This window comes from Brachyhypopomus gauderio, chromosome 18 (assembly GCF_052324685.1).
Source record: "Brachyhypopomus gauderio isolate BG-103 chromosome 18, BGAUD_0.2, whole genome shotgun sequence".
In the NCBI taxonomy this organism is placed as follows: Eukaryota; Metazoa; Chordata; class Actinopteri; order Gymnotiformes; family Hypopomidae; genus Brachyhypopomus; species Brachyhypopomus gauderio.
Window position 1 is genome coordinate 19,593,212 of NC_135228.1, and position 19,926 is coordinate 19,613,137.

At 39.3% G+C, this 19,926-nt stretch overlaps 1 protein-coding gene and 2 long non-coding RNA genes across 3 annotated transcripts; 2 read left to right on the forward strand and 1 right to left on the reverse strand.

Moving 5' to 3' along the window:
• The first annotated feature begins 235 nt into the window (after positions 1-235).
• On the forward strand, positions 236-4,180 carry LOC143482279 (uncharacterized). The gene is made up of 10 exons (XM_076980605.1): positions 236-494; positions 748-863; positions 1,511-1,677; positions 1,869-2,066; positions 2,160-2,246; positions 2,565-2,818; positions 2,897-3,029; positions 3,193-3,333; positions 3,515-3,629; positions 3,732-4,180. Exons 1-8 carry the CDS (start codon positions 438-440, stop codon positions 3,207-3,209), a joined length of 1,029 nt encoding a protein of 342 aa, XP_076836720.1. The 5' UTR covers positions 236-437; the 3' UTR covers positions 3,210-3,333; positions 3,515-3,629; positions 3,732-4,180.
• A 131-nt stretch (positions 4,181-4,311) lies between these two features.
• Positions 4,312-5,474, reverse strand: LOC143481435 (uncharacterized). Its single transcript, XR_013122026.1, has 3 exons — positions 5,113-5,474; positions 4,618-4,882; positions 4,312-4,487 (listed from the first exon to the last, which is right to left on the reverse strand). It is a non-coding gene; the product is annotated as an uncharacterized LOC143481435 (long non-coding RNA).
• Positions 5,475-8,630: 3,156 nt separating this feature from the next.
• On the forward strand, positions 8,631-9,521 carry LOC143482051 (uncharacterized). The gene is made up of 3 exons (XR_013122125.1): positions 8,631-8,756; positions 8,868-8,975; positions 9,112-9,521. It is a non-coding gene; the product is annotated as an uncharacterized LOC143482051 (long non-coding RNA).
• The last annotated feature ends 10,405 nt before the right edge of the window (positions 9,522-19,926 follow it).

Sequence of the window (19,926 nt, forward strand, 5' to 3'; positions counted from 1 at the left end):
CAGAATACCAGGTACAAGCTGGTTTTGGACAGTAAAACCACCCACCAGCAACAAGATGGTTTAAGATGGTGTAACCAGCTATAAACCAGCTACCACCTATGAACCAGCTAACAGCTGGTTTTGAATGGTTTAACCAGCTACCAGCTACAAACCAGCTACCAGGTTCCAAAACACAGCTTAAGCTGGTCAAGCTGGTTAAATTGCCTTTTTTATTGAGAAGGTTTGCTAATGAACTTTGAAATTGTCCCTTCATTTCAGACAAATGCTGCAGTCCACAGGATTTTTCAGAGCGTATACTTTTAAATTTCCCTGCCTTGAAGGAATGTGGTGGATTTCAGCTGTTGCGATCCAAGGGATACACTCGCTGTAAACTGCTTGAGGAAATACCATGTCCAGATGATGGTTATTCTCCTGAGTATCTCTTGAGTGAATCACTCATGGTTGGACAAGCTCTTGTATATATACGACCACTACAGAAGGACATAGATGTACAGGTATATAAACAACTTGTAATGTTACATGTGTTGAAGTGCAGATGAAACTCTGCATGCACATCTTTCTGCTAGTTTCTGACAATACAGGCTTGTTGGTGTGCTGATGTCCATGGTGGAAAATAGCTGGATAAGCATGACTTGAAGGGTACATGTGCTAAAATCTGGTCTGTTGAACCCCTGTGCTAGAGGACTGGAGTCTTGCAGAGTTCTGTTTTCAAGCTTGCATTTTTTGTGTGCTTACATGATATTGCAGAGCCTTGAGCTTGGGTATGATCAGTCCATATCATCTGGCCCATTGACTGAATGCTTGTATTGCAATGAGAAATACAGCCTGTCAGAAATGCCAGGCCATGTTGATGTCTGTGAGAAGTAAGTGGCAGGGTTTACATATCTCAAGAATAATACTTTTATTCTAAAATTATACATTAGGTATTTTGTTTCCCTTTAGGTATCTTCATTTAGCTACAAAAATTATTTCTAGAAAAAAATCGAGACCACTTAAAAATGACTGACCTAGGTTTGTGTTTTTGGTTTGAATTTGTTTTTATTTTATAAATTATTGAAACATTTCTCCAATTCCAAAATGAATAATAATTTAGCTATTTTTTGCAATTATAAATTGGGCAAGCATAGCCTGAAGGGTAGCGGGAGGGTCACTGTATCAAATCGACCTGCCAGGATGTGACTGAAGAGCCCTTGATCATGACACCTAACCTGCATCTGCTCCCCTGTGCTCTGTTTACATGTTTCACTGCTTGGGCGGGTCAAAGGCAGAATGGTTCACTTCACACAAGCGGTCAGTGATTGGATATTAAATATCAGAAGCAAAGAAGCTGGTCATTTTTAAGTGGTGTCTGTTTTAGTTTTTTTTATTCCTTCCCCCAGAGGTGCATTGGTGTTAAAGGAATACACATCTCTGATGTTTTGTAATTACTTGGGCATTAAAATGCAGCACCAGTGAACATAATGTCTACTGCAAAATGTCACAAGCCTTAACATATTGGTGATTACACTAGGTTGTATGAGAGAGACAGAGAGAGGTTGGATGATGATGATGCAGGGCAGGAAGGAACATCAGTAATAGTGGCGGAGAGCAACACTGAAAGGCAGGACAGGGTTTCAGCATCAGTGTCTGATGGTCCCTCAACCAGTCATTGTTCAACAGCAGAGTTTGCCATTGAAGGTTCAGTCCTAATCATATCGCAGAGCTGTACATGTGTTCATTTGCATTTTAAGAGGCCAACCAATGATAAACTTTTTCTTTAATGAATCAGAACTGTTCTGAACATTATTTACATCATATAAAAGCCCTTTGTCTTTTTGATGTGGATATTTAACTTATTGTATTATTAATATTTCACACAAACACCACAGAGTGGAAGATGGAGCCTGATCTTGACACAGCTGCCAAGATGTATCGAAGGCACATTTTAAGGAATGCTGAGGAAAAGCCAGATGTAGTTGTGACACTTGATGTACATGCCAGTGAACAGGATCGTGAACGAGAAATGCTTACCTTCTATAAACGACAAAATCTTGATTGGACAAGTCCCTTCAGTGTAAGATTTAAAGGTAACATGGTCTATGTAATTACATTTGACTGACTTTGTTGCTATAGACTAATAATGATTCTTATAGCTTTCTGCTCATTATAATCATAAACAGGAGATGCTGCAATGGGGGACGGAGTAACACGACATTTTTTCTCCCTACTAATGGACAAGCTGCACTTTGGATTTGACATTGACCTTGGTGAGTAGATGTAATTCCCATAAGATGGAATGTGTGCAGTTTTTCAAAAAAGGTAAATGTTGCCTGAAAAGGATTTAGCAGACATTATTTCAAGTTCAGAATTACGTCCACGATGTACAGCGCTATTCAATTGGTTGTTTTGGTAAACCACTGATTGTTTCAGACTGTGGGTGATTTGTGCTATTGCAATTTTTTTTTGCAGTTTTTTGGCAGTCATGTTCAGGCAATTAATTATTCACTTAATCAACATTGCTATTCAAAGAATTAGTGTGACTTTTTATCTAGGTTTTAAAATGTCTCCTAACCTCTAACCCCCAGATAACTGTGGAAAAACACTTCTATTCAATGGAGAAGATGATCACAAGGTTCCTTCAACATCAAGAGCACTTGTAGATGGTGACCTGTTTAGAGTTGTGGGAAGAATGATTGGCCACACATTTATTCATGGAGGTCCACTCTTCTCAGGGCTGAGCCCATCTCTCCTTCCCCTTCTAAGTGGCAGTAAAGATGCTGCTCCTATTTTGGAGTTGAAAGACTGCCCTGATATAGATGTGGCCAATATTGTGACTCTAGTAAGAATTTACATTATCTTAAAACAGAAATTGAAAAAGCCTGTTGGCGGTTTTGTCTCACAAATTATAATTTTACAGCTGGAAAGCCAGAGTGAGCTGAGCCCACAGGAAAAAGACAGCCTAAATAAACAGCCTGGCCTTAAGTTGGGATCTGCCTCCAGTCACCAACTCGAACAGAAGGTGGTTAGCAGAAGCTGTCCTCCACCATGGGGTATGTTGGAGGGTGCTGTTTTGTGGCGTTGCATTTTATTTATGGTGGTGTATGTGCTGTCTCAGACAGTGGGTGCACACTCCATCTGTATCAAAGTAATTCTCATACCAATGGTTGTCTTTGCATATTTTCTCTTCAGTCTATTTTTAATAAATATTTTCAGGTTATTGGCAGACGTGAAAAGCAGCTTGCACAAATTCTAAGGGGGCTGAAGGACACGGGGGTGCTGCGAATGATCAAAGAACGGCCAGATTTAACAGTGGTGCTGTTCCCCAGATCCTCTGCTCTATTGCTGGACCCAGAGGTAATATTCCCAACATCCTCCTATTTTTAAATATTTTTGTTTTATGCATATGAATGGAACAGAATTCAACACTCGGTGATTTACATTAGTCACATAACTTGATATTTGATGAAATGCAGGCAAACTTCATTTTTGGAATCATGATTGGTTTAGACTTAATTCAATAACTTCTGCCCCTTAGATGATACTTAAAAGGGTTATCTGGCCTGAACCTGACAGTGATGAAGAGGAGGACCAGCTCAACTTGGAACAATCTTGCCAAGTCACAGGCTTTTTGAGAGAATATATTCAGAAAGGTTCGTCTGTCAAACAGGCCTCTCCTTAATAGAAGTGATGCTAAGCACTCTTGCTTTTTTTAATTTGAATTTGAACGTTTGAATTTAACAAACCTCTTGCAGGTTCTCCATCAGAACTACATGAGCTGGTGCAGTTTTGGACTGGTTGGTCAGTCCTCCCAGATCATCTCTATGTTGAAGTAATGCCTGACCTGTCTTTGCCAGTGGCTTCAACCTGCCTTACGACCCTTAAACTTCCTCTGAAATGTGAGACTTTCCTTGTTTTTACACAAAACATGAAGGCTGCTGTGAAATCCACAAAGTTTGGCTTTGGTCTAATCTGAGCATAGGGAGACCCTAGATATTCAGGTAGTGTGAATTAAGCCATTAAGCTTTTGAAAAACTGAAAATTGCTTATTCTACTAAAACGTATTCAAGAAATTAGTTCTATGAAATGCATACTTGTTAGACAAGAATTAACAAAATACATGGTTCATTTTGTACTTGTGACTTTTATTTCAAATCAAATGTTAAATACTGAAATCTTACCACGACAGATGCAAAGCTGTACTTCATACAAATTGGCTTTTTGAAAAAAATAAAAATATTAAAATACACTTCTGCATTTATTATTGCTTAATTATTCTAGATGTTCTGGCCAAGATCAATCCTTTTAAGCTACACTAAATATATCGACCAGACGCTCTATTGTCAACAAATAACGTCTACTGCTTCAGTAAGGGATACATGTTGGTTGGGCAGGCTTGCAATCTCCTCTGCAGTGAGATCACGAGGTAACTGGGCATCTGGTACTGCCAGGGAGTCTACATCTTCCACCTCATGTGGGCCATCCCAGTCAATACCATATTCAGCATTAACCTAAAATAACAGATTACATACTCTTCCTCAGTATTATACACATATTTCCTTTAAATGGTTTTACTATCCTGCTTCATTGCACAACATCCCACATCACTCATTATTTCATTTTTTAAACATGTATACTTACTATCTCGGGATCCTCTGCAGTATCTCTGTATTGTAGCCAAAGTTGGTATGGCGATCGATTGTTCTCTGTTCTTAGTTTGTGCAAGTTCCAGGCTTCTTTAAAGACACTGAGATGATGCTGTAACTGGGGAAGGAAAATCCAGTGTAGAGCATACAGATGTAGCTCATCATCAGGACTCAGCATCCCTTCTGCCTCCAAGTTGTGGAAGAGCGTGTAGAACAAGTCAAGAACCTGTGTGTACACATCTCGCCAAAGACGCTCAATGCTAAAAAAAATAAAATAAACAGCAGTACTTTGATATGGTTTCCATTTTACAACATTTTCAAGCTATTATTTTGCATTAAAATAAGATTGTACATTATAGTATAATTGGAACATTGAAATAATCTTGCAGTATAAAAGGTAATCAACACAATAGTGTAGGATAATGCAGAATACAAAAATGGATAAAACTGTCCCCTTCAAAGTAAAACAAGGAAAAAGACATCTTGTTACCGTTGATTGTGAACACTTCTCCCAGTAATGTGAGAATTCCGGTTTTCTCCACGGTTTTGTACCATAAAGTGTGCCACTTCAATGTTTTCTCCTCCTTTATCCGAACGAACACGAGACGGCATGCCATACTGGTTAACAGCATCAAGGAAGGCATCCAGTACAGTAGTAGCATAGTTGTTGGTTGCAACAGCAAGATACACGATAACACGGCTAAAGCCATCGATCCCTCCATGAATCACGAATCGCCAGTTGATGTAAGACAAAAAATATTGAGAAGAGGAAAATACATGACAAGTTGAAACAGCATATTGAGTGCAATGACAAAGATTTAAATATTTATTTTAATTAGATACCAGATGAAGTTAAAAACACCCTGTAAAAACCCAGTAACACTGCTGTGACATGTACCAGCACCACACTATTATGTCTCTTACCACTGAGACTATTGACAGCTTTCTTTGATTGTCTGTATACCATGTGTTTTCTTCTGTGTAGCCCACCTATTTACCTGGATCATCTTGGATTTTGTTTCTGCCTAGTCCCTCTGGTTTGTATGCCTGGTTTTCTATTCTCTCCTGTTCTTTGACCCTGGACTATTTTGATGCTGTACTATTGGATTCTGCTTACTGTCAGTTCACTGCCTGTGTGTTTTGGATTGCCCCACTTTAATAACAGTATTTTTTACTTTTATCTGAGCATCTGAAACTGAGTTTCACACGTACACACACACTACCATGTCAGTGTCACTGATGTGCTGGGAATCATCCACCACCCAAATAATGTCTGGACATGGCAGATATCACTTATATGGTATAAGCACACTCATATGGTAACTATACCTGATAAAATTGCTAATGAGTGAAGCAAAAAAGTAGGTGTAAGAAAGCAAATAATACCGGATTAGTTTATGGTTTCCATCAATGTGCCACATGCAATTTGGAGCAGGAACTGAGTATGATCTTCGATGAAGAGTTCGGTTGGCCAAGGCTCGAAGTTCAGTGCCCTCTGGATCCACTCTTCTCAATGACTCTCGCACTCTAGTAACTTTGGAAAACCATGCAAATGATTAGTGTAATACATGACATTTAATATTGCTGTAACAAAGGCGATATGAAATGTGGCAGTAAACATTTTTCAAACATACTTTGTACCATATGTCCTCTTGCTTGGAGTAAGGCTCTCATCATGCGATATCCTGACTGTGGGTGAGCCTGGTGAAGTTGTAAAACCAAATTATCCAGCTCTGCATTACTTATGTTAGAGTACAATGCTGCTACTCTGGAATACAAAAAGAAAGAAATTGGATTCAAGTTAAATTTCAAATAAGTAGTGTGAAATAAATATTGATTATATTCCAGAGGTGTCAATTCCAGGTTCAGAAAGTAAATGTCCTCACCAGGATTTTGCTCAAGCATTCTAGATTTTCTAATTAGTGCAATCCAGGTAAAATTAGTGGAATCAACACAATCCAGGAAGCCTGAGCAACATCCTGGTGAGGACTTTTACTTTCTAAACCTGGAATTGACACTTCTGTTATATTCATGTGTAATTCATTGTAATCATGTCAATGCAGATACTATAGCGCAGTCTGTGAAAAGTACTGCTAGCACTGCTTAGTAATGAACTATGACCATATTGAAGATGTTTTATCTGTAAGACTGAAGTCTTCTGTGCAGTAGCAGAGTTAGTGATAATATTGCTTATCCGTTTAAGCCTGGTTCACACTACACGATTTTAGGCTGGTTTTTCAGTCGCCGACTGATCGCCGACAAAAACTGTGGTCGGAGGCAAATCGGCGATCACTCGTCACTCGCTCAGTCGTGTAGTGTGAACTGCTGAAAGACGCTCGCCGAGCCGTCGCCGACTGATCGCAGACGACTGGCAGATATCTAGCATGTGCGCCCAAGGTTGAATACCAGGGAAACTGATAACTGCTCCTGGGAAGCAGGCATCCTTAGTTTTTTCTACCCACACACACACACACACTTTGACTATAAGAATCTGGACTGAGAGACAGTTCAGAGTTACTGCATGAAGCGTAAGCTTCACATCATACTTTTATACTTTTATATTTTGTAACTCTCTTGCTATCAAATAAATACTGTTTAATACGAGACCTCAACTTCTGTGCCATCAATTCCACCACAGTAGTCATTATAATAAGCATAAATCCAACATATCAGTTCAATTCTGTCATATATAGACATTAATTATGAAGTGATTCCACTGTCCAGGTTTAAAGTAAATGCAATCCAAAATTTGAATGTCAAATATTTAAATTCTAGAGTAAAACCACTTCATATTTTATAGCTACAAAGCATGATGAATTTATATTTGTAGGACGTCTGAACTATTTATTAGAAATGACTTATCAACTGGTGATTTTTAATTCTGCACCTTTTCTCAGATCAAGTGCTGTGACTCTTACCGCTAAGTGTGTTGTAGTCGCGCACTCATATCTTACGTGCGACCAGTATGTTTTTGTCGAAACACAGGTGGTTTAACCACGGTCGCAAAAATGCCGTGCGTGAGCGGGTGAATGAATAAACCAACAAAAATAATTTACCTTAATCCATTCTCCAGCATACGACGAACAATAGTGCTCCGACTCACTCCATACACAGTTGCAATATCTTTAATTTTCATTCCGAAAAGAAGATATCCTTCGATGGCATCCGCCGAAATGTTTATAGCGGGTCTTCCCACCGCCATGGGCACACTCAGTTGCTGTGCAACGGCTCTCAGTTTGGCAATGACACCAGTCACATCAGTGCCAGATAAAGCCGAGAATTCTGATACTTGATCGATTAAGCTTTCACACTGATCAAGTGTAAATGTAACTTCACCATGAGGACTCTCGTCCACCTCGTCTGCTACCCTTCGGATTAATCTGATAAGTTCTTCTGCTGCCATGTTTAAAAATCTCGTCTGTACTGCTTAGTGTGCTATAGTCCTGTCCTGATTGGCTGTCTGAGGTGGAAAGCTATGGAACCCGATTGGCTGAATAAAGTGAAGGACTGTGGAATCTGATTGGAAGGCTGATGGGATCTAATTTGACTATAATTTGACTATAGTGGAAGACCATGGAAATGAAAATGCAATCTGCTCGGATTGCATTTTCAAGATGCATTTTGACACATTTTGAGCGCTGTTGGTATCGTAATATTATTGCAAACAGGGGTGGCGCTATTTCTCCTTTAACGTTTGAATATTGACATCTTTTTAGCGTGGTGGTGAGGTTGAAAATTACATTTCAAACGCGTTATCACGAAATGTACAGCATATTAAGCGAATAGCATTTTAATTATAATTTTGATACAACCTTTGCATGATCACATGAACTTGATAATTCAAATCGGGAAATACATTTTCATTTCAATAAAGGCACAAATAAAGCATCAAAATGTATGTGTAAATGAAATGTGAATAGATGTCCATCACATTGCAAATGTAAATGGAATTATTGCATTTGAATTTGAATTTTGAGCTCAAAGTTGCTTGTATGAGTGGAACATGTAAATGCAAATGCGTATTACATTTTCATTTGAATATTGACACAGAATAACTTCCATACAGGTCAGGCAGTCAGGATCAGAACTGGAGCTGTTCCTTCAGTCTTCTGTTTCCCAGCTCACCTCCAAAAGGTCGGTGCTTCTAGAAAGCCAAGATTCAGAGCCACACCATCCTGGAAAACGTATTTTCCCTTTTTGGATCTGCTTGTTAGATAATTTTTTATCTTTTATCATTGGTTTTAGCACGTGTCTACCAGGACATCTAAGAGCTCAAAGAAGGCTCAGGAGACCCCGTCACTAGACTGCTCCCAACCTGTTCAGGAGGCTGAGCCAGTGTCTGTGGGCAAACATGTGAGTCAATACATGATAACTTTGTCTTAAGCAGCTGTTAGCATTATGACAGCCATGAACAAACGCTGAAGCATGTCATTATGGAGCATTCTTCAAACACACACAGATATTAACAATATTCACATCTCTGTTATAGGATCACTCCTATGCTCTGCCTTCATCCAATGAGGATCTGAGGGCCAGACTCAGGGAAGCCTTGGCTAGGGTGGAGAGTCTGGAAAGGGAGAGGAGGAATGCAAAGGACAGAGAGAAGAGGGCAAAGAACACTGTGAGTGGTCTTTTGGAGGATCTCAGGATGAAGAAACTGATTAATGAAGATTTGAAAGAGCAGCTCGATATATACTCAGGTATAAACAAAAAAATTTTCATTTCATGTTGATGTCTCAAGTTGTGTCTGTCTTCCACAAACTGAGACTGCACCATATTGCCAAGCTGAACACTCTTAAGTTGCAGAGTGGTAACACACGGAAAAAGCTGTGCAAGACTGTTCTTTTCCAAGGGTATTAGCTTCAAACAATAGAGATCCCAGTATATACAGAGATAGATATAGATCGATATATAGACATATATATAGATATATATATATATAGATATATAGATATTAATGTGTACATATATATAGATATAGATATTAATGTGTACATATAGATATAGACATTAATGTGTACATATATAGATAGATAGATATTAATGTGTACATATATATATAGATAGATATAGATATTAATGTGTACATATATAAAAAGATATTTTATTTATTATTTCATATATTGATGATGTGTGTGTACATATGTTCATAAATGTTAATTACTGTAAATATAAAAACGGAATCAATTGTATCATAGGTTGACATTTTTTTATTCAGAAATTACAATTAAAATATAATGAAAAGTCATAAATGTTGTCTTTGGTGATTGTTTAATTTCCAAATATATTAACGTTTATATGTGAGTGGGTCGATGACGAACATTAGCTAAAAATACTTTGTAGAAGAGCACTTTCTGAAGTTCGCTCCATTCACTTGCATTAGCCTTACTGGCACATATGCCCTCACCAATATGGCGGACGCTGTTACATATCGCAGCAGCGGGCTGCCCTGCTCGATGAGGCGTCTATGTATATATGTCTATGGTTACATGCATATATCATCTGTTAAACATGAGGAAATACAGAATTTCACCAGCACAAGGTGGAATAATTTTCGAAATAGTCTTCGGCAGTGGCTAGAGTTGCGGGGCGAGTGCAGAGACGTAGCAGAAAGTTTCAAACACTCTTGAACTGCATTTGAAGAAATTCCCGATGATCGATGATACGGGTTTACATCTCACATGTAACGGATGATTATTGACCAGCGAGAGATCGGAAGAACTAAACGGCGTCTCGTGCGAGAAACAGAGAGGGGAGATGACCAACAGGACCCCCAAACTACTGGGAATACTCTGACCAGGACACTTCGGTCCAGATCAAGCCTGTCCATCTCCAGCTCTGGCCCCGTTCTTCCTGCCATCTGCATCATTTGCAAGAAAGGCTGCAAATTTGTCGTCGCGGGTGGCAGATGCCATAAAGAAGCTTTGACAAAAACACAGACTTTAACTGCAGGTAAGACTGTGTATCACCCTCTCCCCCCACCACACAGTAGGTAGTCTATGCAAATGCATCCCATCCCCCAACACACACACACACACACAGATGTTGGGAGAAGTTGAATGACTATGTAGCCTATACTGCTACACAATCCTTGTATTTGTCTAATTCTAATATCAATGTATGTCTGAATTGCCATAATGTGATGTGTGTTGCCATTGTTTTGAGATCTTTGATATAGAATGAAGCACACTTTGACTTTAATGGGGTACTGGGTATGTTTGTATAAATGTCATAGCATGCCTGATGTTAATATGCCACTGAATACCTGTTTAGAATTGTGGCTCCTCAGCCTGATGCCCTGTCTGGTCAACACACTGCTTTACAGCAGCAAGCCCATCCCCCGGTCCATTCCCCCACCCCCCACTGCCCCTCTCTCACACTTGAACACTTGGGACTGTCCCTGTGTGTTGCTGGGCAGCCCCAGCAACCAGACTTGTCTCTAGAGGTGTGTCCTGGCAGTGCTGTACATCTGTGTGCACAAGAAATACTTTTTTTGGGTGCAACACCTAGCACCATTTTTACAACACCACACCACCAGGAAAAATGAAGTCTTCATTTTTTGCCTGCCTATTTATTCATCCTTTGTTCTTTTCTTTTGTACAAGGCAAGTTGCAGGAAGCTGCTGAGGTGAAGGATGACCAGAGCATCCTCATTCACATCAAGGACAGAGACTGGAAGATGGAAATCTTCAAGTGACATGGATGACAAGAAATCCAGCCCCTGATTCTGTTCTACATGTCATACACTGTGTGTGTGTGTGTGTGTGTGTGTGTGTGTGTGTGTGTGTGTGTGTGTGTGTGTGTGTGTGTGTGTGTGTGTGTGTGTGAGATTTTACCTCTATTCTATTTGTGTCATTGTCATTCCTTTTATTATGGTTATGTATATACGTACATAAGTTTATGCCAGTTGATGTGTATACCCTCATTGTTTTGATAGTTTTTTATGTGTTGTTAGTGAATAAATGAATACCTGAAGGGTCCTTATTTACATTTACATTTATGGCATTTAGCAGACGCTCTTATCCAGAGCGACTTACAAAAGTGCTATGTAGTTGCTTGGAATCTCCAAGGTAGAATAGATAGTCCTGAACACAAGGTACTCTAAGCTGGAAAAACCACTAGACGAAAGTCAAATGATACCTAACAATTATACCTGAATATACACATCCCCTGAGGAAAAAGACAGTAAACAATTCCTATAACCCAATTATGCACAATACCTGAGGAAAGAGACGATAAAGTACAATAGACAAAGCATAATTATGCAAAGTGCACTTGAAAGAGGTGGGTCTTCAGTCGGCGTCTGAAGACAGCAAGTGACTCCGATGTTCGGACACACAAGGGAAGTTCATTCCACCACCTTGGAGCCAGGACAGAGAAAAGTCTGGATGCTTGTCTCCCATGTGTCCTGGATGATGGAGGGTCAAGACGAGACATACTTGAGGCGCGGAGGGTTCTAGGTATGCATCTGGGTTTTACCATGGCCATCAAGTAAGGAGGAGCTGGACCATTCTTTGCTTTGTAGGCCAGCACCAGGGTTTTATATTTGATGCGGGCAGCTACCGGAAGCCAGTGGAGGGAGGACAGCAAGGGAGTGACATGGCTGAACTTGGGAAGGTTGAAGACCAACCGAGCTGCAGCGTTCTGGATCAGTTGCAGGGGTTTGATGGCATGCATAGGAAGACCAGCCAGTAGGGAGTTGCAGTAGTCCAGTCTTGAGATAACAAGGGACTGGACAAGGACCTGAGTGGCCTCCCTCCCTTATTGATAATTATTGATAAATAAAATTATTTCCATTTATTTATAAAAATAACATGAAAGGGTAACCTTATCATCCACTTGCACAATAGTTGTTTGTTCTATAAATAAAGCGCTGCTTGGAATTCATTTAGCCCCTGTTACAAACACATGGATGGCTATCAATAATTATTGGAATTATTTCCATTAATTGATCAACTGACAACATGAAAGGTCACTTGCATAATTGTAATTCGTGCTGTAAATAAAGCAATATTTAGTATTAATTTGGCCCAATTCAGAAATACATGAATGAGGATTATGATAATGCTCATTCATGTATTTCTGAGGGCCAAATAAATACTAAATAGTGCGTTATTGTATATAAAGTGGGCATAAAATAATATTAATCAACGATATTGTTGATAATAATTATTTTATGCACACTATAAAATTATATTTTGGGAGATTTCTTTCTGTAGATTATATTTGACAGCACTAGGCAGGTTGTCATTTTTTCCCGTTTGTTGTCGTAAATCGGTTACGTGATTGGTTTAGCGCGGTCACGCGGTGTCTTTTGACGTCAAAATCGTCATTCAGCGTGAGGAAAATAGTTCTTCAGAAAACGTCTCGGTTCAAACAAAGTACAGGATTCTGTGACGCGAAACTTTTTTGGTAAGTGCAATATAACCTGATCGTTTTTATCAGCTAACGGGCATGTAGTTCGGAGGTCGCGGAGCGGATCAGAACGAAAACGGGGTTCACCTTACGGCCTAAGTTCACCGTCTCGGTCGGCGGGAGGAGAACAGAGTGAGGCAAGTTATTGTGCAGTTTACACAGAGAACACACCGCGACATGCTGTGGAGGAAGACCAAGGAGTGTGCGGTCTGCAGGGAGCTTGGCGTCCGTTTCACCGAAGATCTTTGTCCGGCTGACCGGGAGACGCGTGCGGCGCTATGGCCGAAAATTCAGCAAGCGAGAGCAGAAGGTAAACAAGCTTATTACCGCACTACCGCGGTGGAGATGGATTCATCAACGGGCGAAAAATCACCAGGTGAACAGGGTTCGGCAGAGTATGCAATTATTCAAATGACTTAAAGTTGTGTACTTTAAATAAGATGTCCGGTTGGATGGTTTACATTGTAAATGTTAATAAGGGACGGTTTACGTTTGAGCTACTGACACTTTTTGGTATTTTTCTAAAACGTTGCACTAATTAGTAGTTACTGAGCAACATTGTGTTATGTCTTCTTTTTCTTGTTTATCTGTTAATGCTAGGGGCTTAAGGAACAATATTAAAAGAAAATCTGTTTTTTTGTTCTGTAAAGGCGGTAAGAACAATTTTAATTTTTTGCAAGAAACACATTCAACAGCTGTGGACGAAAGGTTTTGGATTAATCAGTGGGGTGATGATATTCTGTTTGATCATGGCTCATCTGCATCTGCTGGTGTGGCTATTCTTTTTCACAACTCGCCAGGTAAAGTGATCAAATCTAGCTCCAGTGGTAACGGTCACTGGCTTTCGTGTGTTATAGATATTGATGGTCAATACTATACTTTAATTAATGTATATGGGTTTAACATTGCTGCGTTAAACAGAAAGCTTATGTCAGAAATCTCTGATATGATTCAGGAGCTTAATTTTTCTTTTCCAAATGCAAAGTTGATTGTTGGGGGGGACTTTAATATGGTTTTTGATGAACACTTGGACAGATTCCCATCAAAATTTCAAGACAGTTTTTTTTAACCCCATCCTCATTAACTTTTGCTCTGTCCACAATTTGCTGGATCCATGGCGCAGCAAATATCCTAACACCTTAGAATACTCGTGGTTTAAACCGAATAGCATAATTAAATCCAGGATAGACTATTGGTTGATTTCACCGTTCATGACCAATGCTGTTTATGATTGTTCCATCTCAGCCGCACCTCTTACTGATCACGCTGCCGTAAGGTTGGTCTTTAAACCATCTAGTGACTTCCCTAGAAACAAAGGATACTGGAAATTTAACTCCAGTTTACTAAAATCACAAAGTTTCTGTGACCACATCAAAACTTTAGTCTCAGAAGTAATGAACAATAAGTCCATACCATCTTATAATTCTAAATGGGAATTTTTGAAATACAAAATCCGTCAATACTCTATTGAATATGGTAAATATCAAAATAAAGCTTCCATAATTACAGAGCAAAAAATAATTAAAGATATTAACCTCCTCTGCAATAAGGCAATTCTTTCTGATAATGATAAAGAGAGTTTACAATCACTGTCAGTTAAACTGGATGACATTTATATAAGGAAAGCTGAAGGGGCTTATGTAAGATCCAGGGCTAAATGGATAGAGGAGGGTGAAAGAAGTTCTGCCTATTTTTGTCGTTTAGAAAAAGGGAGACAGAAAAATAACTCTAATAAAGCTTTATTGATAAATGGACAGATTGTAGTAAACCCTTCTGAGATCACGAAAGAAATTCTCTCCTTTTACTCCAACTTGTACTCCTGATCCTATTCTGATAATGATCTTAAATCATTCTTTGATTCAATAAATCATCTGATTCCCCGTATTGATAGTGATTTTTCTGAGCTGTGTGATGCAGATGTTACTATGAGTGAATTGAACACGGCAGTAGGACGCCTTTCTTTAAACAAATCACCTGGATGTGATGGCCTTACGGCCGACTTTTACAAACATTTTTGGGATATTCTGAGAGAACCGTTTTATTTAATGATGACAGAAGCAGTAAATGATCTGTCCTTCCCAGCTTCTATGAAGCAAGGGGTTATAACACTTATTTCCAAAGTTGGTAAGGACCACATTATTTTAGATAATTTAAGACCCATCACTTTGCTTAACACTGATTATAAAATTATTACTTCGTTATTTGCAAATAGATTGAAAACTAATATGCACCAAATTATCAGTGAGACACAATCTGGTTTTATGAAGGGAAGATCTATACATAATAATATTTGTCTTATACAGGATCTCATTGATTATAACCATCTTATTAAAGATGATGGTTTTATTCTTTTCCTGGATTTTTACAAGGCCTTTGATTCTGTAGAGCATCCGTTTATTTTTCATAGCTTAAAATCTTTTGGTTTTGGAATTCGCTTTCAGAATATCATTAAATGTTTATATGAGAACACAACTTCATCAGTTTCACTGCCGAGAGGAACCTCTCCTCGATTCTCTATAGAACGTGGAATTAAACAAGGATGTCCCATTTCTCCTTTACTTTTTATAATGGCCACAGAGATGCTCTCTATCTGTATAAAGAACTCCAATATTGCTCCTCTTAATATGTTAGGTAGACCTCTTATCATTAGTCAATTTGCAGACGACACCACTATTTTCATGAAGGATATAAATGAGACTCCAAAAATTTTTCAAATTATTAGTATGTTCTCGAAAGTGTCAGGCCTTAAATTAAATCTGAATAAATGTGAAATGATGTCAGTTCATCCCACTGACTTAGAAGAAGTACATAATATCCCAGTTAGGAAATCGGTTAAATATTTGGGTATAGTGATATCTAAGGATCCTGATGAGAGTGAAAGACAGAATATATGGAAGCTGATTGAGAGATGTCAATCCAGACTCAATTTGTGGTTGTTGAGGGACATTAGTGTGTTTGGCAGAGCTTTTCTAGTTAAATTGGAATCAATATCTAGATGTATTTATCCATCATACTCATTAGCCATTCCAAACAAAGCTGTTAAAAAAATCAATCAGATTAATTATGACTTTATATGGAAGAAAAAGGTACACTACATCAAAAAAACAGATATGACTAAAGTTTATGAGGATGGGGGTCTACAAACTATAGACTTTGATTTTATGAACGGAACTCTTAAATTAAATTGGTTAAAACTATGCCTTAATTCTAACAACTTGTGGTTTCACATTCCCCAAAGTCTGTTCAAAACAATGGGAGGGATTGATTTTCTCCTAAGCTGTGACTTCAGTGTTCAACGTCTTCCTGTGAAACTTTCAAATTTTCACCAGCAGGTGCTGTTATATTGGAAACTTATATACAGTCATAACTTCACTCCACATAATTCACCAATCTGGAATAATCGCTACATCACAGTTAAGAACAAATCATTGTTTAATGAGGACTGGATGGAAAAAGGTATCTGGTCGGTGTTGCACTTAGTCGATAGTAATGGCTGTCTGTTGTCCTACAATGCTCTATGTCAGCAATATAATTTAAAGTCAAACCCAAAAATATTTAAGTCCATTGTGAATGCCATTCCTAAATCTGTTTTATGTCTAATTGTTGGAGCTCTCACTTATTCACCCATTGTCCCCAGTTTACCACAATTATTGATTGCAAACTGTTCTTTTAAGGACTCTAAACTTTCCAATAAGGTCATCCGGCACACATTTGATAGCATCTTGTACCCCACTCTGCCATATAGGAACTCCATTCTTCAAATTTACACAATACAATCTATCCAAAAGTTGCGTACCAGATATCTCAAATATCCAATTGCTCCTAAAGCCAAAGAAGTCCACTTTAAAACTTTAAATGGAATCTATCCCTCCAGTGATTTTATTAAGCATCGGTTTGGAATTGAAACCAACAATTGTGTTTTTTGTGATGGCACCGAAACAACTGAGCATTTATTTGTTCACTGCTCATTTGTTCAAACACTGTGGTCTGATATTTTTAATTGGTTATCTTTTATCTTTTAAAATACTTTCTCTCAAACGGTTTTCAGTTAATGACATAATTTATGGAATGTGCATAGACAACTATAAGGATGATTTTCTTGTTAATAATATCATCATCCTGGGACAATTCTTCATACACAAATCAAAATATCTTAAAGTCAAGCCTCACTTTTGTCATTTCCACAATTACTTCAGTCTCCACTGCAAAACTGTTTGTTTGCTGCATGGTCGTTATGCCCGCCTTTTCTGTTCTTTAATAGAAGATTATAATTTAGAATAATTTAGCCCCTGTTTTCCCTTTTTTTTTCCTCTGTGTGCACCTATGCATCTTTCTTTCTTGGTGGAATTGTAATGTCTTTGCACCTTATTGTTTGTAAACTGCATCTATGTATGTTCACTTTTTGTTCAATAAAAAAAAAATGTTCGTTCACCGGTTTTGCAGAGGTTTTTTATTCTCCACTGCCACCTATCGTTTCGGAGAACACTGCAGTGACGCTCGCGACGTTCGCGAAAGTATAAACGCCTACACCGCTCGCGCGAGGTGGGCGGAGTCGCGCGCTACGGTCGCTCGCGAAAGTATAATACACCAGGCTTTAAGCTGGTTTATACTTGACGCGCTGCTAACGGCGCGAGGGTCCGCGCAGCGAAAATGACGTAATCGCTGTGGCTCCGCCCGTGCGCGAGGGCCTCGCGCGCTGTCCGTTCGCGAGGTCGTGCACCTCTCGAATTTTGTAAAACTTCGCGCGCGCGCCGTGCTTCAGCGCGATGGACAAAGTCATGTTTGCCGGGTTCATACACCTATACAAGGTGGAATTAAAGCACTTGTACGGCACTTTAAAGGTCCATTTCAGTATTTCCCAGCACGGTAAACTTAATTAAGTTAAATATTAATACATATACTCGAAATAATTCGCTTTTTATCACATTATTTAATGGTTGTTTATTTTCAAAACGCCAAATCTTAATGTCTTCACGTTCTCTCATGTTTAGTCCTGGAATTACAAGAGGCTCGTATTTGTTAACGTAATTTCAACATTTTAATGTACTTTAGCCTAAATTCCAGCACTTTTCAAACCTGAAACACAAAGCAACATTAAAATGCGTCAGGTAAATGTTCATTCCCCTTTTTTTTGAGGGGTGTTTCTTTATACTACCACATATAATTTCGGACAACATTGCAAAGTCATATTTATGTTTGATGCCTGGTGTATATATATGGTCTCTGGTCCGGTAAAAATGTTCTTTCACCGGTTTTGCAGGGGTTTTTCATTCTCCACTGCCACCTATTGCCACCTATCGTTTCGGAGAACACTGCAGCGACGCTTGCGACGTTCGCGAAAGTATAAAGCCTGGTTTATACTTTCGCGAGCGACCGTAGCGCGCGGCTCCGCCCACCTTGCGCGACCCTGCGCGAGCGGTGTAGCCGTTTATACGAGCGTCGCTGCAGTGTTCTCCGAAACGATAGGTGGCGATAGGTGGCAGTGGAGAATAAAAAACCCCTGCAAAACCGGTGAAAGAACATTTTTACCTGACCAGAGACCTATATACACCAGGCATCAAACATAAATATGGCTTTGCAATGTTGTCCGAAACGATATGTGGTAGTATAAAGAAACACCCCTCAAAAAAGGGGAATGAACATTTACCTGACGCATTTTGATGTTGCTTTGTGTTTCAGGTTTGAAAAGTGCTGGAATTTAGGCTAAAGTACATTAAAATGTTGAAATTACGTTAACAAATACGAGCCTCTTGTAATTCCAGGACGAAACATGAGAGAACGTGAAGACGTTAAGATTTGGCGTTTTGAAAATAAACAAATAAACAACCATTAAATAATGTGATAAAAAAGCGAATTATTTCGAGTATATGTATTAATATTTAACTTAATTAAGTTTAACGTGCTGGGAAATACTGAAATAGACCTTTAAAGTGACGTACAAGTGCTTTAATTCCACCTTATAAAGGTGTATGAACCCGGCAAACATGACTCTGTCCATCGCGCTGAAGCGCGCGCGAAGTTACAAAATTCGAGAGGTGCACGACCTCGCGCCGCGACAGCGCGCGAGGCCCTCGCGCACGGGCGGAGCCACAGCGATTACGTCATTTTCGCCGCGCGGATAAACCAGGCTTAAACCTACACCGCTCGCGCAGGGTCGCGCGAGGTGGGCGGAGTCGCGCGCTACGGTCGCTCGCGAAAGTATAAACCAGGCTTACACCAGGCTTAAGCCTACTTGAGGGTCTGCGCGGCGAAAATGACGTAATCGCTGTGGCTCCGCTTATGCGCGAGGGCCTCGCGCGCTGTCGATTCGCGAGGTCGTGCACCTCTCGAATTTTGTAACTTCTTGCGCGCGCGCGCTTCAGCGCGATAAACAAAGTCATGTTTGCAGGGTTCATGCACCTTAACAAGGTGGAATTAAAGCATTTGTACATCACTTTCAAGGTCCATTTCAATATTTCCCAGCACGTTAAACTTAGTTAAATATTTATACATATACTCGAAATTATTCGCTTTTTATCACATTATTTAATGGTTGTACACCGCTCACGCAGGGTCGCGCGCTACGGTCGCTCGCGAAAGTTAAACCAGGCTAAAGTCATGTTTGCAGTGTTCATACACCTAAACAAGGTAGAATTAAAGCACTTGTACGGCACTTTCAAGGTCCATTTAAATATTTCCCAGCACGATAAACACAATTAAGTTAATTATTAATATATATACTCGAAATAATTCACTTTTTATCACATTATTTAATGGTTGTTTATTTTCAAAACGCCCAATCTTAACGTCTTCACGTTCTCTCATGTTTCGTCCTGGAATTACAAGAGGCTCGTATTTGTTAACGTAATTTCAACATTTTAATGTACTTTAGCTTAAATTCCAGCACTTTT